The following is a 20,738-nucleotide window of genomic DNA, read 5'->3' on the forward strand; positions in this document are numbered from 1 at the left end:
TTTTAGCAATAAAACTACCGCTGGCCCAAAAATTCAGGTAAGCTCCACAATGCAAGTCTCCATTTCTGATGCATACAGTGGTGGTTTCGGGCCTCTTTGTTTTTACCTTTGGGGCTGGGACTCTGATAAGAGTACCAGCCAAACATGGATGGCGATCTTCTGATTTTTCAAGCTTATCTTTGGTATTATCAGAGACCACACTTCAGCAAACTATTAATATAATCTCAATGTTATACCAATTGTAAAGGCCCCAAGACGCACCGAACATATACTGTAGTTGTCCGGACTAATATTGGACATTATAAATATAAATTCTCTATATTTATAAAGCAAAGTTATCGTTGTTTTATAATATTTTTGAACAAGTATTTTGTCTCCTGGAAAACAGTAACATGAATATAGTGATCTTGTAACACTTAGTATATAGCTCCAGTAGTTTATTGGCGGGACAATTGGAAATAAAGAAGGGAAATGATCTATACCGCAGGAATGTGTTTTGTTGTTTTGGGGGGGGTTAAAACATACATTCATTTTGAATTGTGATGTTTTATACAGTACATTCTTAATATGAAAGATTAATAGATCATTTATATTTTTGCATACATGCTGACTATTATTTGTAGGCACATATAATTTAAAAGCAAAAACCTACAAAATGTCTACAGTCAAAATTAAGGAAGCACTCGCATAAAATTTGTTATCCTCTCAATATATTGCAGTCATCATATTATATGGCACTGTGTACTTATAATTGCTCATTTTGCCCTTCCACCTAGGTAATTCTTCACTTTACCATTAGATCTATGACATCACGTGATTAAAAACTGACTAGCTGAATCCTTCAAAGTAGAAATGAGAGAACCCAAACTGTAAAGTTTGTGCTTCGTTTCGGAGACCGGCGTCACACTCAGCGTATGAAAATACGGTCCGTTTTTACGGCCGTAATACGCAGAAATGTTCCCAAAATAGTGATCCGTATGTAATCCGTAGGCAGGGTGTGGCAGCGTATTTTGCGCATGTCAACCTCCGTATGTAATCCGTATGGCATCCGTACTGCGAGATTTTCTTGCAGGCTTGCAAAACCGACATCTAATGGATTTATGGGCTCAAATGTTCGTTAAAACATATATACAGTATATATATATATGTATATATATATATATATACTGTATTTATATTGAATTCAGCGCGAGATAGCTTAAAAGACGGTAATTCAATTGCCGGCTTTTGCTATCTCCTTCCCAAACCCGACATGATGTGAGACATGGTTTACATACAGTAAACCATCTCATATCCCTTTTTTTTTTGCATATTCCACACTACTAATGTTAGTAGTGTGTATGTGCAAAATTTGGGCCCTCTAGCTATTAAATTAAAGGGTTAAATCGCAGAAAAAATTGGCGTGGGCTCCCGCGCAATTTTCTCCACCAGAGTGGTAAAGCCAGTGACTGAGGGCAGATATTAATAGCCTAGAGAGGGTCCATGGTTATTGACACCCCCCCCCCCCCCCCCCCTGGCTAAAAACATCTGCCCCCAGCCACCCCAGAAAAGGCACATCTGGAAGATGCGCCTATTCTGGCACTTGGCCACTCTCTTCCCACTCCCGTGTAGCGGTGGGATATGGGGTAATGAAGGGTTAATGTCACCTTGCTATTGTAAGGTGACATTAAGCCAGGTTAATAATGGAGAGGCGTCAATTATGACACCTATCCATTATTAATCCAATAGTACGAAATGGGTAATAAAACACACACACATTATTACAAAGTACTTTAATGAAATAAAGACACAGGGTGTTGTAATATTTTATTAGACTCTTAATCCACCTGAAGACCTTCGTTCTGTAAAAAAGGAAAAATAAAAAAAAACAACAATCTCCCATACCTTCCGTTGTTCAGGTCACGTCCCACGATGTAAATCCATCTGAAGGGGTTAAATCATTTTACACCCAGGAGCTCTGCTAAAGCAGCTGTGCTCGTGGTTGTAAAAATACGGGGAATGAATGGAGTGCAGGGGAATGTCCTGTAGTTACCTTGAGTCGCGGTGATGCGCCCCCTGCTGGATGTCCTCATATGAACTCGAGCCTGGGAATTTTTCAGAGATCCCTGTGGTTGTCATTGCCAGATTCCTATGAGCACCGCCCAGCGGTCGGCACTCATAACAAGTGAGCATTTCTGCTACACAGAGGCGATCTGATCATAGCCTGCGTGTAATGTGAAGGAAGCAATAATATAACCATAATAGTGCAAGTACAAGGCTTAGAGGTATAAAGCTGGAGGTCAATTTACCAGGTTGAAGGTCGCTTGTGGAGGCCGGGGAGCTCTGCGTTCCACAGGTACAAGACTTCTAGTGCCGGGCAGCCCCCAGAAAGCATGTGCTTGCTCCCCTCTGGCTGGCATGCCCTGTTCCTTATTTCATCATCATCTTCTCATGTGTGTCTCCATGTGTCCTCAGCTCTTAATCCTTCTATGTCCCTCACCCCTGTATCTGGGTGGGCTAATAATCTCCACCCCTCAGCTTCCCTGCAAAACCTGGTCCCAATATCTAATAAATGGAATAACTTCTCTCAGGATGATCGGATCAGTACACGGGCGCTACCAGCACATGTGGTTTGTTCTGCCGGTCATACAGGGATCAAACCTGGACCTATTCGGTCGCTGTGGGAGGCTGATCTCTATATCTCAGATTCCAGAACCCTCACTGACCCGGGAGTTGCACTGTCAGATGCGCAATTTCTTCAGGGCTTTGAGGATATTTTTTATGAGCCTGTACCTCAGACAATGCATCCATAATTCATAATTTCATGTTGTAGACGGTCGGGCTGGGAAGACAATAGACGTGTATCCTGTAGCCACCTGACATGTATACTTTAATTGAGACCCCAGGCACCTCCATGCCCTCTGCTTGTGTGGCTTCCTCATTCAAGCTTTGAAGTGCCATCTGCCTGCTACACTGGCCTCAGTTCATTACCATACTAAAGGGCCTTCATTCCAGTAGTGAAAAGGTGGGGGCTGTTGTGAATTTACCTTTTTGGCTCCCTCTAGTGGTTACTAGTGATTTGACACTGGGAATGTCTGCCATCCCTTGTATGCTCACCTGGGTCGTTAGGTCAGGGGTGTTGCTATATAAGCTCCCTGGACCTTCAGTTCAATGCCTGGCAACGTTGTAATCAGAGCTAATCTGTTGTGCTCTTGTCTACTGATCCTGGTTCCTGCTAGATTAAGCTAAGTCTGCTTCCTTGCTTTTTGCTATTTGTTTTTGTTTGCATTTTTGTCCAGCTTGTACATAATCTGTATCCTAACCTTGCTGGAAGCTCTAGGGAGGCTGGAGTTCTCCCCCCGGGCCGTTAGACGGTTCGGGGGTTCTTGAATTTCCAGTGTGGATTTTTGATAGGGTTTTTGTTGACCATATAAGTTATCTTACTACATTCTGCTATTAGTAAGTGGGCCTCTCTTTGCTAAACCTAGTTCATCTCTGTGTTTGTCATTTCCTCTTACCTCACCGTTATTATTTGTGGGGGGCTTGTATCCAACTTTTGGGGTCTATTCTCTGGAGGCAAGAGAGGTCTTTGTTTTCCTCTTCTAGGGGTAGTTAGTCCTCCGGCTGGCGCGAGACATCTAGCGACCAACGTAGGCATGTTCCCCGGCTACTTCTAGTGTTGGCGTTAGGAGTAGATATATGGTCAACCCAGTTACCACTGCCCTATGAGCTGGATTTTTGTACTTCGCAGACTTACTTGTTCCTCTGAGACCCTCGCCATTGGGGTCATAACAGTTTGCCAGGCCAGTATTAAATGTTAAATGCATTGCAGAAGCGGGATTATAAGAAAGAAAATTCTGAGTTTTTTTTTTCTCTTTCTCATTTTTTTTTCTTTTCCCCTTTACCTCTGAGTGGCTTGTGTTTGCTGCAGACATGAATGTCCAGACCTTGATTACAGGTGTGGACCAGCTTACTGCTCGTGTGCAGGGCATACAAGATTATGTTATCAGAAATCCTATGTCAGAACCTAAGATACCGATTCCTGAACTGTTTTCCGGAGACCGATTTAAATTTAGAAATTTCAGGAATAATTGTAAATTGTTTTTGTCCCTGAGACCCTGTTCATCTGGAGACTCCGCTCAGCAAGTGAAAATTGTTATTTCTTTTTTACGGGGCGACCCTCAGGATTGGGCCTTCTCGCTGGCGCCAGGAGATCCGGCATTGGCTGATATTGATGCGTTTTTTCTGGCGCTCGGTTTGCTTTATGAGGAACCCAATCTTGAGATTCAGGCAGAAAAAGCCTTGCTGGCTATGTCTCAGGGCCAGGACGAGGCTGAAGTGTATTGCCAAAAATTTCGGAAATGGTCCGTGCTGACCCAGTGGAACGAGTGTGCATTGGCTGTAAATTTCAGAAATGGCCTTTCTGAAGCCATTAAGAATGTGATGGTGGGTTTTCCCATTCCCACAGGTCTGAATGATTCCATGGCCCTGGCAATTCAAATCGACCGGCGGTTGCGGGAGCGCAAAACCGCAAATTCCCTCATGGTGTTGTCTGAACAGGCACCTGATTTAATGCAATGTGATAGAATCCTGACTAGAAATGAGCGGAAAATTCATAGACGCCAGAATGGCTTGTGTTACTACTGTGGTGATTCTACACATGTTATCTCAGCATGCTCTAAACGTCTTACTAGGGTTGTTAGTCCTGTCGCCATTGGTAATTTGCAACCTAAATTTATTCTATCTGTAACTTTGATTTGCTCACTGTCATCGTATCCTGTCATGGCGTTTGTAGACTCAGGTGCTGCCCTGAGTCTGATGGATCTGTCATTTGCCAAGCGCTGCGGTTTTGTTCTGGAGCCATTAGAAAATCCTATACCTCTTAGGGGTATTGATGCTACGCCTTTGGCAAAAAATAAACCGCAGTTTTGGACACAGGTTACCATGTGCATGACTCCCGAACATCGGGAGGTGATACGTTTTCTTGTTCTGCATAAGATGCATGATTTGGTTGTTTTGGGTTTGCCATGGTTACAGACCCATAATCCAGTCCTGGACTGGAAGGCAATGTCGGTGTCAAGTTGGGGCTGCCATGGAATTCATGGAGATTCCCTGCCCTTGTCTATTGCTTCTTCTACGCCTTCGGAAGTTCCGGCGTATTTGTCTGATTATCAGGATGTCTTCAGCGAGTCTAAGTCCAGTGCACTGCCTCCTCATAGGGAATGTGACTGTGCAATAGATTTGATTCCTGGCAGTAAGTTTCCTAAGGGAAGACTGTTTAATTTGTCGGTACCTGAACATACCGCGATGCGTTCATATATCAAGGAGTCTCTTGAGAAGGGGCATATCCGTCCTTCTTCCCCTCTTGGTGCGGGATTCTTTTTTGTGGCCAAAAAGGACGGATCTTTGAGGCCTTGTATTGACTATCGGCTTTTAAACAAGATCACTGTCAAATTTCAGTATCCTTTGCTGCTGTTGTCAGACTTGTTTGCCCGGATTAAAGGTGCCAAGTGGTTCACCAAGATAGACCTTCGTGGTGCGTACAACCTTGTGCGCATTAAGCAAGGCGATGAATGGAAAACCGCATTCAATACGCCCGAAGGTCATTTTGAGTACTTGGTGATGCCATTTGGGCTCTCTAATGCACCTTCAGTTTTTCAGTCCTTCATGCATGACATTTTCCGGAAGTATCTGGATAAATTTTTGATTGTTTATCTGGATGATATTCTGGTTTTTTCTGATGATTGGGACTCGCATGTGGAGCAGGTCAGGATGGTTTTTAAGATTTTGCGTGAAAATTCTTTGTTTGTTAAAGGCTCAAAGTGTCTCTTTGGTGTACAGAGGGTTCCCTTTTTGGGGTTCATTTTTTCCCCTTCTGCTGTGGAGATGGACCCAGTCAAGGTCCGAGCTATTCATGATTGGACTCAACCCTCGTCAGTTAAGAGTCTTCAGAAGTTCTTGGGTTTTGCTAACTTCTACCGTCGTTTTATCGCAAATTTTTCTAGCGTTGTTAAACCATTGACGGATATGACCAAGAAAGGCTCTGATGTAGCTAACTGGGCTCCTGCTGCCGTGGAGGCTTTCCAGGAGTTGAAACGCCGGTTTACTTCGGCGCCTGTTTTGTGCCAACCTGACACCTCACTTCCCTTTCAGGTGGAGGTGGATGCTTCGGAGATTGGGGCAGGGGCCGTTTTGTCGCAGAGAGGCCCTGGTTGCTCTACTATGAGACCTTGTGCCTTTTTCTCCAGGAAGTTTTCGCCGGCAGAGCGAAATTATGATGTGGGCAATCGGGAGTTGTTGGCCATGAAGTGGGCATTTGAGGAGTGGCGTCATTGGCTCGAGGGTGCTAAGCATCGTGTGGTGGTCTTGACTGATCACAAAAATCTGATGTATCTCGAGTCTGCTAAACGCCTGAATCCTAGACAGGCCCGCTGGTCATTGTTTTTCTCCCGTTTTGACTTTGTGGTCTCGTATTTACCAGGTTCAAAGAATGTGAAGGCCGATGCTCTGTCTAGGAGCTTTGTGCCTGATGCTCCTGGAGTCGCTGAACCTGTGGGTATTCTTAAGGAAGGAGTTATCTTGTCAGCTATTTCTCCTGATCTGCGGCGTGTGTTGCAGAGATTTCAGGCTGGTAGGCCTGACTCTTGTCCATCTGACAGATTGTTTGTGCCTGCTAAATGGACCAGCAGAGTCATTTCTGAGGTTCATTCCTCAGTGTTGGCAGGGCACCCGGGAATTTTTGGCACCAGAGATCTGGTGGCCAGGTCCTTTTGGTGGCCTTCCTTGTCAAGGGATGTGCGGTCATTTGTGCAGTCCTGTGGAACTTGTGCTCGAGCTAAGCCTTGCTGTTCTCGTGCCAGCGGGTTGCTCTTGCCCTTGCCTGTCCCGAAGAGACCTTGGACACACATCTCCATGGATTTTATTTCTGATCTTCCGGTGTCTCAGGGCATGTCTGTCATCTGGGTGATATGTGATCGTTTCTCCAAAATGGTCCATTTGGTTCCTTTGCCTAAGCTGCCCTCCTCTTCTGATCTGGTTCCTGTGTTCTTCCAGAACGTGGTTTGTTTGCACGGCATTCCTGAGAATATTGTGTCGGACAGAGGATCCCAGTTTGTTTCCAGGTTCTGGCGATCCTTTTGTGGTAGGATGGGCATTGATTTGTCGTTTTCGTCCGCTTTTCATCCCCAGACTAACGGACAAACGGAGCGAACTAATCAGATTCTGGAGGCTTATTTGAGGTGTTTTGTCTCTTCTGATCAGGATGATTGGGTGACCTTCTTGCCGTTGGCTGAATTTGCCCTTAATAATCGGGCTAGTTCCGCCACCTTGGTTTCGCCATTTTTCTGCAACTCTGGTTTCCATCCTCGTTTTTCCTCGGGACATGTGGAGCCTTCTGACTGTCCTGGGGTGGATTCTGTGGTGGATAGGTTGCAGCGGATCTGGAGTCATGTGGTGGACAACTTGAAGTTGTCACAGGAGAAGGCTCAGCGTTTTGCCAACCGCCGCCGCGGTGTGGGTCCCCGACTTCGCGTTGGGGATTTGGTATGGCTGTCTTCTCGATTTGTTCCTATGAAGGTCTCCTCTCCCAAATTTAAGCCTCGCTTCATTGGTCCTTACAAGATATTGGAAATCCTTAATCCTGTATCCTTTCGCCTGGATCTTCCGGTGTCGTTTGCCATTCACAACGTATTTCATAGGTCCTTGTTGCGGCGGTACGTTGTGCCTGTGGTCCCTTCTGCGGAGCCTCCTGCTCCGGTGTTGGTTGAGGGCGAGTTGGAGTACGTGGTGGAGAAGATCTTAGATTCTCGTCTCTCCAGGCGGAGGCTTCAGTACCTGGTCAAGTGGAAGGGCTATGGTCAGGAGGATAATTCCTGGGTGGTCGCCTCTGATGTGCATGCGGCCGATTTGGTTCGTGCCTTTCACACCGCTCATCCTGATCGCCCTGGTGGTCTTGGTGAGGGTTCGGTGACCCCTCACTAAGGGGGGGGTACTGTTGTGAATTTACCTTTTTGGCTCCCTCTAGTGGTTACTAGTGATTTGACACTGGGAATGTCTGCCATCCCTTGTATGCTCACCTGGGTCGTTAGGTCAGGGGTGTTGCTATATAAGCTCCCTGGACCTTCAGTTCAATGCCTGGCAACGTTGTAATCAGAGCTAATCTGTTGTGCTCTTGTCTACTGATCCTGGTTCCTGCTAGATTAAGCTAAGTCTGCTTCCTTGCTTTTTGCTATTTGTTTTTGTTTGCATTTTTGTCCAGCTTGTACATAATCTGTATCCTAACCTTGCTGGAAGCTCTAGGGAGGCTGGAGTTCTCCCCCCGGGCCGTTAGACGGTTCGGGGGTTCTTGAATTTCCAGTGTGGATTTTTGATAGGGTTTTTGTTGACCATATAAGTTATCTTACTACATTCTGCTATTAGTAAGTGGGCCTCTCTTTGCTAAACCTAGTTCATCTCTGTGTTTGTCATTTCCTCTTACCTCACCGTTATTATTTGTGGGGGGCTTGTATCCAACTTTTGGGGTCTATTCTCTGGAGGCAAGAGAGGTCTTTGTTTTCCTCTTCTAGGGGTAGTTAGTCCTCCGGCTGGCGCGAGACATCTAGCGACCAACGTAGGCATGTTCCCCGGCTACTTCTAGTGTTGGCGTTAGGAGTAGATATATGGTCAACCCAGTTACCACTGCCCTATGAGCTGGATTTTTGTACTTCGCAGACTTACTTGTTCCTCTGAGATCCTCGCCATTGGGGTCATAACAGGGGGCCAGGTGAATTCTGATATGGGACAAAATGGAGTCAAGCCAAACTCTGTTAGACTTAGGTAAGAGAGTGGCCAAGTGCCAGAATAGGCGCATCTTCCAGATGTGCCTTTTCTGGGGTGGCTGGGGGCAGATGTTTGTAGCCACGGGGGGGCCAATAACCATGGACCCTCTCCTGGCTATTAATATCTGCCCTCAGTCACTGGCTTTACTACTCTGGCGGAGAAAATTGCGCGGGAGCCCACGCCAATTTTTTCCGCCATTTAACCCTTTATTTGAGCAGCTACAGCGGCCAAATTTTGCACATACACACTACTAACATTAGTTTGGAATATGCAAAAAAAAGGGGGATATGAGATGGTTCACTGTATGTAAACCATGTCTCATATCCTGTCGGGTTTGGGAAGGAGAAATGAGAAGCCAGCAATTGAATTACCGGCTTTTCTATAGAACACCGCTGCGTATTTCTCGCAATGCACACGCATGGTCCGTGTGTAATCCGATTTTTTCGCGCACCCATAGACTTGCATTGGCGAGTCTCGGCCGAGATACGCTGACAATCGCAGCCTGCTGCGAGTTCCCTCGGATCCGAAATACGGTGGAGAAAATATCGGATGATGGGAGCTGGACCATAGATTAACATTGGGCCGAGTGCTATGCGATTTTTTTATCGCATAGCACTCGTCCGTATTACGGTCTAGTGTGACCCCGGCCTTACAGAGATCCCCGTGGTTGTCATTGCCAGATTTGCTATGAGCACCGCCCAGCGGTCGGCGCTTATAACAAGTGAGCATTTCTGCTACACAGAGGCGATCTGATCATCGCCTGCGTGTAGCTGAGGTGATCGGATCATTGCAGCTTCTAGTCTATGATGGAGACTATAGAAGCAAGTGAAAAGTAAATATATATATATATATATATATATGTTCAAATCACCCCCATTTGCCGCATATAAAATAAAACAATTAAAAAAAAATACACATATTTGGTGTCATCGCATTCAGAATCGCCCGATCTATCAATATAAAAGAAAAGAATTAATCAAATCGGTAAGTGATGTAGCGAAAAAAATGCCAGAATTACGTTTTTTGATTGCCGCAACATTGCATTAAAATGTAATGGCGATCAAAAGAACGTATCTGCACCAAAATGGTATAATTAAAAACGTAAGCTCGGCACTAGTGATGAGCGAGTGTACTGGTTGCTCGGGTTTTCCCTAGCACACTCGGGTGATCTCCGAGTATTTGTTTGTGTTTGGAGATTAAGTTTTCATCGCAGCAGTTGAATGATTTGCAGCTATTAGACAGGCTGAGTACATGTGAGGATTCCCTAGCAACCAGGCAACCCCCACATGTACTCAGGCTGGGTAGTAGCTGTAGATCACTAACACTGACAAATACTCGGAGACCACCCGAGCGTGCTCAGGGAAAACCCGAGCAACCAGTACACTCGCTCATCACTACTCGGCACACAAAAAATAAGCCCTCACCCAGCCCCAGATCATGAAAAATGGAGACGCTATAGGTCTCGGAAAATGACGCAAATTTTTTTTATATTTTATTTTTGCTAACTTTGTTTTTTATTTAAATGGTGAAAAAAATTCAGTCTATACAGGATGGGTGTCTATGAACTCGTAGGCTATGTGCACATGTTGCGGATTCGCAGCGTTTTTTGCGGTGCAGAAACGCTGCAGATCCGCAATTGATTTACAGTACAATGTAAATCAATGAGAAAGAAAAAAAGCTGTGCACATTTTGCGGAAAATCTGCTGCGGAAACGCTGTGGTTTAAAAGAAGTAGCATGTCACTTCTTTTTTGCGAATCTGCAGCATTTTTGTACCCATTCCATTATAGAAAACCGCAGGGCTAAAAAACGCAGCAAATCCGCAAAAAAAAAACGCACAAAAAATGTGTTTCCACACCAAAAACGCAACAAATCCGCATGTGCGTTTTCTGCCAGGAGAGGCAGAATCCGCACCAGAAATTCCTAAGGCTAATCCACAACGTGTGCACATAGCCGTAATGACCTGGAGAATCGTAATGGTAGGTCAGTTTTAGCATTTGGTGAACATTGTAAAAAAAAATCCATAAAAAAGTTGTGGAATTGCACTTTTTTTTGCAATTTTACCACACTTGGAATTTTCATTTTTCCAGTACACAATATGGTAAAACCAATGGTGTCGTTCAAAAGTACAACTTGTCCTGCAAAAAACAAGCTCTCACATGGCCATATTGACAGAGAAATGAAAAAGTTATGGCTCTGGGAAGAAATGGAGCGAAAAATAGAAATGCAAAAACGAAAAAGTACTGTTGTGTGAAGGGGTTAAAGTGATGGCATATCCTGAGAAAGAAGAGTCTGCAGGGTTTTTTTAGTGCTGTGTCTTCTTCACAGTATTTTCCTGCTTCTCCTATGCAGCCTCATTTACTGCTTGTGATGAGAAAATAACATTAAGGCCATGTGCACACTATCAGTATTTGCTCAGTATTTTTCCTCAGTATCTGTAAGTCAAAACCAGGAGACGAATAATCAGAGGAAAAGTATAATAGAAACACGTCACCACTTCAGCATTTATCACCCTCTCCTGGTTTTGGCTTACAGATACTGAGGAAAAATACTAGCCAAATACTGAATGTGTGCACGGGGCCTAAGAGTAAATTCACATATTGTTATGTTTGATCAGTATTTGTAGGCCAAAATCAGGAGCGTCTCCAAAACACAGAATAGTTGTCAATCTTTCAATTATAGTTTTTCTCTGAGTTCCACTCCTGGTTTTGGCCTACAAACAGTGATGCAAAATACTGACCAAATACTGATGTGTGAATGAGCTCTTAAGACAGCATTTCCATAGGGAAAATGGATGACATATCCACCTTGAGAACAGGGCTCTATCTTGCACCAATGTGAATGGAGAGGTCACTGCATGTACAGCTATATACAATCTTTCTATGGGAGGTCAGAAAATAGCGTTCTCTCCATTTCCAAGATATGAATCCCTTTCTGAGCTTGCTGCAAGTCCCAGAGATGCGATCCACATACAGCATATACCAGACATTTTATGGTATAGCCTGTGGTTTATCTATAAATGTCTGACATCGGAATAACCCTTTATGTAAAGTTTTTTCCATAGACTTACAGAAGCATGAATGTTGCGCCTATTCTAAGGCTATGGTCACACTATCAGTATTTGGTCAGTTTTTCACCTCAGTATCTGTAAGCCAAAACCAGGAGTGGGTGATAAATACAGAAGTGGTGATGTGTTTCTATTATAGCTTTCCCCTCTGTTTGTTCCACTCCTGGTTTTGGCTTACAAATACTGATGTAAAATACTGACCACATACTGATAGTGTGACCGTAGCCTAATAGGTACTACTCACTTTGTAGATCTCAGTGGTGATATTTTACCAATTATGTTCCCATCACTGATAAAAAATGTATTAACTATTGCTCTACCTGTATGATACAGTGGTGCTTGTCTATCTTTTTCAGCATACTCGACCAAACTCAACAGGTTCCCCATCTTTCATTTCCATGATGACCTAAAAGATCTCTGTATCAGTGCCGTCAGCTCAAACACAACCAAAGCTACTCTGTATGCTTTAAATGTCTGGAGATACTGGTGCATGACACGGGGGCTGAAAGACTGCATGGACTTTACCAAGGTGAGTCTATCCATCGACAGTTTGCACCACCAACAAAACTTGATTTTGAAAAAGCTTAGCAAGGCGATTTACCAACTGAACACATAAAAGATGGCTGAACCTGGGGCAAGGGCTTGCTGGCTCATAGCCAAATTATTAAAGGGAAGGTAGTGTCAAGAAAGATTAGGGTTATATTGCTACACTTGAAGAAAAATTTGCAGTATTTACTATGTTTTATTAGGCTGGAGTCACACTAGTCTGTAATACGGACAAGTGCTATGCGATAGAAAATCGCATAGCACTCGGACCAGTATTCTGCTATGGGGCAGCTCACATCCCCAGTTTTTTCCTTGGCCGTTTTCAGTGTGCGAGTGAAATTTTTTTTCTCGGCCGAGAAATGTCTCACTCGCACCCTTATAAGCCTATGGGTGCGAGTGAGACAACGCACATCACTCAGATATCATCCGAGTGATGTGCGTTATACGCTAACCCCGGCAATGGAGGAGATGGAGAAAGTCATTTCCCTGCCTCCTCCGCAGCTGTGCTCCGATCCTCCCTGTGCGAGAGGCTCGGAACACAGACGCATGACACTCGGCTCCTGCTGACAGCAGAGCAGGAGCCGAGTGTCCTTAGCATATCGCATCCATTGCTCTCACATCGGATGCAATACGCTAGTGTGACCCCGGCCTTAGAATGTACAAATATGTTTCATAATTCAAATGTATTGTTTGATTGTAATCTACTAAACACATTTGTACCTTTTTACTCTCAACAAATTTGTTCTGTGCTGTCAATTCTTGCCAGATAGTTTTTATCTTTCTATGTCCTTGATTGAGTCATTGCCTTTTGTCCAACCTGATTGTCCATAAATCCACATCCTATTAGGTTGCCTGCCTTGATATTATGGTTCAGTCTTAAAGAGAATCTTTCATCAGGTTTGTGCTATGTAATCTGAATACAGCAGGAGATAGGGGCTGAAACAAAGATTTCATCAGTGTTAATTTTTTTTGGCTGTGTGTTGTTTACTTACAATGAAGATTTTATCACCAGGAAGTTATCACTGATCAGACTGCAGCTCAAGGGACTGCTAGATTGACCACGCCCCACTTGTGATAAGCAGATGACTGTCAATAGGCAATGAACATAGAAAACTGTGATGTGGGTGGGGTTAGCTTTCTGAGCTCTGCTTCATGCTACATCTAAAAACTTTGTGTCACAACTGCTGCACTCAGTAAACTAAGTGACACATCGTTGGAATCAGCCTCACTTGCCCTATATTATACTACTTTCAGATTATATAGCAGTAACATGCTGACAGATTCCCTTTAATATGATAGTAGCCAGCAAAGTTTTTTTTTTAATTATTAAACATTCTTCATCTTTGATATCTACAGCATTTGTTCTTCCTTTGTCTTTAAGGTCCCTGCAGTAAGGCTAAATGAGCTTTTGGAAGATTTTTACGTGACTGTGAAAAAAACGGATGGATCAGATTTTTTAGCTACATCTCTCCATGCAATACGCAGAGGCCTAGACCGCATTCTTAAAAACGCTGGAGCTGGCTTCTCGATTACCAGCAGTGTCTTCAATTCATCTTCACAGAAACTTAAAGAAAAACTGAGACTGCTCAACAAAGCTGGAATGTCAGGCTCCCGGTCACGTAATATTGTCTACTTCACTCTAGCAGATGAAGAGGAGATGTGGCGAATCGGCTGTCTAGGTGATGACGGGCCTGTGCCACTGTTGTCTTCAGTGGTAAAATACAATAGCCAATTTCTAAATATGAGGACCTTACAGGAACATGCCGATCTAATGTATGGAGATATAGAATTGTTGAAGGATGGAAATAATCAGTCTTTCTTTGCTAGAACAGACAGTGTTAAGAGAGACAAACAAGCAAACCCTAATAAGATGTGCTACGGCCAGATTTACCATGAACATTCAAAAGGAAACAGAAGGTGTCCCTACTGTCTTCTGTATAAGTACATGTACACGCATCGCCCACCATCTCAGATAGAAGCAAACTCACCATTTTATCTGACTGCAAGGAAAGAGGTCAGTGGAATGGAAAAAGTCTGGTACGAGGAACAGAGAATGGGTCTTCGATCGCTACGTGGTGTTGTCCCTAAATTGGCAAAACGTGTGAAGTTAGAGCAATGTGACAATTACACTTTCGTTTCCTTCACACAGACATTTAGAAAGTTTGGTCCCGTGAACAACTATTAGCATTTTCATAAAACACTAAATTAATGACTTGCACAGTTCTGACCAGCAGGAATTCCTAAAGAGTCTCACATTGTTGCCATTGACATGGAGCCTGACTACACTTTATCATGCAAGTTGTTTGTTTTGCAGTTTTTTTGTATTCTGTGTGCCTTTTAGCAACTAAAAAAAAAACCATAATGTAAGGAAATGGAAGATTTATCACAATAGCACAACTTTTCAAAGTTATTTCTGATCTAGAATTAATATTTGTTGTGTAATATTTAGCAGATAATTGACAGACGTTATTTAGTCCAGAACTAATAAAATGGTTAAAGGTGGATAAAAGCTGGAAATTGGATATACGTTCTTATTTTATACCATTTCCTGCCTTTGTCCAATTTTTTCATTATGTCAGAAAGCCCTTTTAATGTTGAGGATGTACTGAAGTAGAGCTAACTATCTAGGTCAGGGGTCCCCAACCTTTCTTACCTTGAGAGCCACATTCTGCTATGAAAGTTGGTCGAGAGCCACAATGCAGATAGTCATAGAAAAACCTAGAGAAGACACAAATAAACATGCAGATTTTCACTTTCACTCTATCCTTATGTATTTTACATTATTGTTATGCAAATTGCTTAGTCAAAGAGGACTTGAACTCTAGTGCCACCTATTGGAAGTAGCAATCTTAAAAGTCAATACCCTTTAACAGTCCCATAAGATGCTTCATATATTATTGGCCCCATATACTGCTCCATATGTAATTGGCCCCATATACTGCTCCATATGTACCGTATTTTTCCGACTATAAGACGCACTTTTTTTCCTCCAAATTTGAGAGGAAAGTGTGGATGCGTCTTATAGTACGGATGTAGCATGTGGGGAGGGGGGCAGCAGCGAGTGGGATCGCAATGATATCCCACTTCAGGATGTCCCCACTGCCAGAATCAGCTGCTGGGGAAACCACATGGCCCCGCTGATTAAGTGCAGTGAATATTCATTAGCGGCTCCCCGCCCACCGATCAGCTGAGCGGTGAGCGGGGAGCAGCAAATGAATACTGCACTTAAGCAGCGACACTGGGGAGAATCTGTGTGTCCGGGGAGGAGGCAGCAGCAGCAGGGGCCAGGAGATCGCTGCATACCTGCCTGTGCTGGACGCTGAGCAGTGTCTGTGGTGCACAAGGAGGACCTGTGTGATGTCAGAAGTGGGCGGGCTGGAGCATCACATGGCAGCTCAGAGCCCTCCCTCTTCTGACATCATCATAGGTCCTTCAGACTCCCACCTAGAATCTGCAGCTTCCTCTTATGTCCTGCGTGTGCGCTGTGGAAAGGCTACAAGAGAGAGGGCTCTGTGTGTGCAGCCATGGGATGCTCCAGCTTTTACCTCACCACAGGCTGGCTCCCACAATTAAGAGGTTAGTCTTTACAAAACACAATAAAGCACTCTGCCACTCCTTTGGTGAACTATAACTCCCAGCATGTCATAGGATCTGCAGGACATGCTGGGATTTATAGTTCTCCCATGGGATTTTAAAGCAGCACTCCAGTGTTATTTTGCAGTGCTGGAGTGGTGCTTTCAATATAAGCCCTGTGCCCCCATTCTTATACTCACCCTCCAGTGTCTTCATATAGTACTTCACAGACACCACACTGGTCCCGCAGCTTCCAACATAATAACGTACTATTATATATAATAACACCACATATAATAGTATGTTATTTATGTTATTAAATATTTTACCACATTTTTTTTGCTTCAAATATTTTTTTCCCTATTTTCCACCTCTAAAACCTGGGTGCGCCTTATAGTCCGGTGCGTCCTATAGTCCGAAAAAATACGGTAATTGGCCCCATATACTACTCCATATTTAATTGGCCCCATAAGATGCTCCATATAGAATTGGCCCCATAAGAAGTTCCATATAGAATTGGCCCCATTAAGAAGCTCCATATAGAATTGGCCCCATTAAGACGCTCCATATAGAATTGGCCCCATTAAGAAGCTCCATATAGAACTGGCCCCATTAAGACGCTCCATATAGAATTGGCCCCATAAAACGCTCCATATTAAATTGGCCCCATTAAGAAGCTCCATATAGAATTGGCCCCATAATATGCTCCATGTTAAATTAGCTCCATATAGAATTGGCCTCATAAGAAGCTAAATATAGAATTGGCCCCATAAGATGCTCCATATAGAATTAGCCCCATATAATGCTCCATATATGGGCCCCTTCTGATGGTCCATATAGAATTGGCCCCATAAGATGCTCCATATTAAATTGGCCCCATAAGATGCTCCCTATATTATTGGCCCCATAAGATGCTCCATATAGAATTAGCCCGATATAATGCTCCATATACAGTCATGGCCAAAAGTATTGACACCCCTGCAATTCTGTCAGATAATACTCAGTTTCTTCCTGAAAATGATTGCAAACACAAATTATTTGGTATTATTATCTTCATTTAATTTGTCTTAAATGAAAAAAACACAAAAAGAATTGTCCTAAAGCCAAATTGGATATAATTCCACACCAAACATAAAAAAAGGGGGTGGACAAAAGTATTGGCACTGTTCGAAAAATCATGTGATGCTTCTCTAATTTGTGTAACTAACAGCACCTGTAACTTACCTGTGGCACCTAATAGGTGTTGGCAATAACTAAATCACACTTGCAGCCAGTTGACATGGATTAAAGTTGACTCAACCTCTGTCCTGTGTCCTTGTGTGTACCACATTGAGCATGGAGAAAAGAAAGAAGACCAAAGAACTGTCTGAGGACTTGAGAAACCAAATTGTGAGAAAGCATAAGCAATCTCAAGGCTACAAGTCCATCTCCAAAGACCTGAATGTTCCTGCGTCTACCATGCACAGTGTCATCAAGAAGTTTAAAGCCCATGGCACTGTGGCTAGCCTCCCTAGATGTGGACGGAAAAGAAAAATTGACAAGAGATTTCAACACAAGATTGTGCGGATGTTGGATAAAGAACCTCGACTAACATCCAAACAAGTTCAAGCTGCCCTGCAGTCCGAGGGTACAACAGTGTCAACCCGTACTATCCGTCGGCATCTGAACGAAAAGGGACTGTATGGTAGGAGACCCAGGAAGACCTCACTTCTTACCCCGAGACATAAAAAAGCCAGGCTGGAGTTTTCCAAAACTTACCTGAAAAAGCCTAAAACGTTTTGGAAGAATGTTCTCTGGTCAGATGAGACAAAAGTAGAGCTTTTTGGGCAAAGGCATCAACATACAGTTTACAGGAGAAAAAAAGAGGCATTCAAAGAAAAGAACACGGTCCCTACAGTCAGACATGGCAGAGGTTCCCTGATGTTTTGGGGTTGCTTTTCTGCCTCTGGCACTGGACTGCTTGACCGTGTGCATGGCACTATGAAGTCTGAAGACTACCAACAAATTTTGCAGCATAATGTAGGGCCCAGTGTGAGAAAGCTGGGTCTCCCTCAAGAGGTCATGGGTCTTCCAGCAGGACAATGACCCAAAATACACTTCAAAAAGCACTAGAAAATGGTTTGAGAGAAAGCACTGGATACTTCTAAGGTGGCCAGCAATGAGTCCAGACCTGTATCCCATAGAACACCTGTGGAGAGATCTTAAAATGGCAGTTTGGAGAAGGCACCCTTCAAATATCAGGGACCTGGAGCAGTTTGCCAAAGAAGAATGGTCTAAAATTCCCACAGAGCATTGTAAGAAACTCATTGATGGTTACCGGAAGCGGTTGGTCGCAGTTATTTTGGCTAAAGGTTGTGCAACCAAGTATTAGGCTGAGGGTGCCAATACTTTTGTCTGGCCCATTTTTAGAGTTTGTGTGAAATGATCAATGTTTTGCTTTTTGCTTCATTCTCTTTTGTGTTTTTTCATTTAAGACAAATTGAATGAAGATAATAATACCATAGAATTTGTGTTTGCAATCATTTTCAGGAAGAAACTGAGTATTATCTGACAGAGTTGCAGGGGTGTCAATACTTTTGGCCATGACTGTATGGGCCCCTTCTGATGGTCCCCATATATTGCTCCAAATATTAAAAAAAAATGAAATACTCACCTCTCGTTGCTTGTTGCTGCTCTGCTCTGGACTCCTCAGCGTCTTCCTGCTCTCTGTGCTGTGACTGCTCAGGCAGAGGGCGTGCACTGGTGACATCATCGCGCCCTCTGACCTGAACGTCACAGGATGGAAGATGCTGCAGCGCTGGAATCGGGAGAGGGAAGTATCGCAAGTGCCGAGGCTCGGAGCAGGCGGGGGCCGGCACCATAGCACGCTAGTGTCCCCGATGGCGAGTGGCCCCGGCACTTGCCCGGGTGCTGACGCCAACCCTGGGCGGGTATTACAGGCAGCGGGGCGGCTCCCTGGGGACTTTTTTTCTGTGACCGTCGGTGAGCCACATGTGGCTCGTGAGCTACGGGTTGGGGACCCCTGATCTAGGTGTAGACTAAAACCATAGAGCTGTCATTAAATCATACATTCTATAATGAAATGATTACACTTATCCTTTGTATGCAAGGCTGACAGGTGAGCTGCAAAGAGGGGGAAATAGCAGCAAATCTGCAAATGTAGTGGCTTATTTAAAAGCTATAATATTGCAAATTTTTGTGTGTAAACTTTCTTCGGGTATCCAAACAATAGTGTTTCAAATTCAATATTACTTAGCTGATGAATACATTCATATTATTTTACAAATTTTAAAAGGTCATATGAATGTATTCATCAGCTAAGTAATATTGAATTTGAAACACTATTGTTTGGATACCCAAAGAAACTAGAGGTGTAACACTGGTAAGGAAGTATAAATGGGAAAGATTTGTTGTATGACTATCCAATATATCGAAAAATGTCTGCAGCAATCTGCCACGTGTGCATAACTCATACTGTTGTCCTGTCTATGGTTGTTGAACACATAAAAGTAGTATCTCTGTTCTTTAGAATCACATTTGCAGGAATTAGGTTTGTACTTGAATATTAAATGTCACATTACTATAAATGTAGAAGCACAAAACATCCTTTGTAGAACAAGAAAAATCATGCTGCGTAGTATACATTAGATACATGGCATAGCGGCATTTACCTCTAACTATGACATTTTCCTCCCTTTTTCAGAAAACTGATTTTTTTGTGTGATTCACTGTGATATATTGAAATAAAGATATGAACGCCTCTTATTTGTAGACATTATAGCTTTACTGGAAATTCTGAGGGAATATAAATGAGAATGAAAGGTTGAAAAGAAGAAGTGCCTCAGTTTTGTGTAAATACCCTGATAAATTATTATGTGAACTGTTATCTGTCTCTTGTCTGAAGGAGAATCTGTTTTCCATGCATTGTACACTGGATCTGCACGCACTGCTGAAGGTTTAAAAAAAAAAAAATACAATGTTCGAGATAATAAAATTTGTGCTATCTCTGTGCTCTGGACTTAATCATTCTAAGTTCATATGACTAGACAGGTAATGACTGAATTTTTGTTAGACCTATAGAGCTAAAATACATCTTAACCAGTAAATGCAAATGCACTTATGAAAATGTGAACTGTTTTCATCCCCAAGTTTAATTAATTTAATTGCCCTGGTGCGGTGGCAAGTGTGGTAATAGGGTTGGGGTTGTTGTCACCTTTGTATTGTCAGCTGACATCAACCCCAGAGGATAGTAATGGAGAGGTGTCTGTAAGACACCCCCATTACTAACACCATTGTCCTATTGTAAAAAAAAGACACCGCACAAATAAAGTCCTTTAATTGAAAAAAAACACATCCCACCCTCATTTTCACATTTATTGCTGTAAAAATATAAAACGTTCTTCACCTGTCCAAAGATAATCAATTTGTCCAACACCGTAATCCATCTCTGTTCATCTGGATATATTGCTGAATGGTGGCATGAAGCCACGTTTCAGCCTGGCATAAAGGAAGCAGTGAGCAGTGCGTCAGAGCGCAGCTTCAGTAATCTGTGGTGATGACATTGAGGTTACCGCCAGTCATTGCCAGCTGTTCCTATGCTCATTTCACAGTGAGCCGGCCGATGACATGCGGTAACCTCCATTACGTCACCGCTGGCACCAGGAGAAATTCCACACGGTGCTGATCTCATTCAGGTCACCGCAGTTCATCGGGCTGCTCACAATAAGCTGCCCAGTGGGAACCGCAGCTTCAGTGACC

The 20,738-nt window shown here is 43.4% G+C and overlaps 1 protein-coding gene across 1 annotated transcript in view; it reads left to right on the forward strand.

Moving 5' to 3' along the window:
- Positions 1-14,753, forward strand: part of KIAA1958 (KIAA1958 ortholog) — a 186,897-nt gene extending 172,144 nt beyond the window's left edge. Inside the window, exons 3-4 of the mRNA XM_077251152.1 lie at positions 12,218-12,390; positions 13,789-14,753. Coding sequence (XP_077107267.1) covers positions 12,218-12,390; positions 13,789-14,592 — 977 coding nt within the window. The 3' untranslated portion in view covers positions 14,593-14,753. The remainder of the gene's footprint in view (positions 1-12,217; positions 12,391-13,788) is intronic.
- The last annotated feature ends 5,985 nt before the right edge of the window (positions 14,754-20,738 follow it).

The sequence above is a fragment of the Ranitomeya variabilis genome, chromosome 1, assembly GCF_051348905.1.
Source record: "Ranitomeya variabilis isolate aRanVar5 chromosome 1, aRanVar5.hap1, whole genome shotgun sequence".
Taxonomy (NCBI): domain Eukaryota; kingdom Metazoa; phylum Chordata; class Amphibia; order Anura; family Dendrobatidae; genus Ranitomeya; species Ranitomeya variabilis.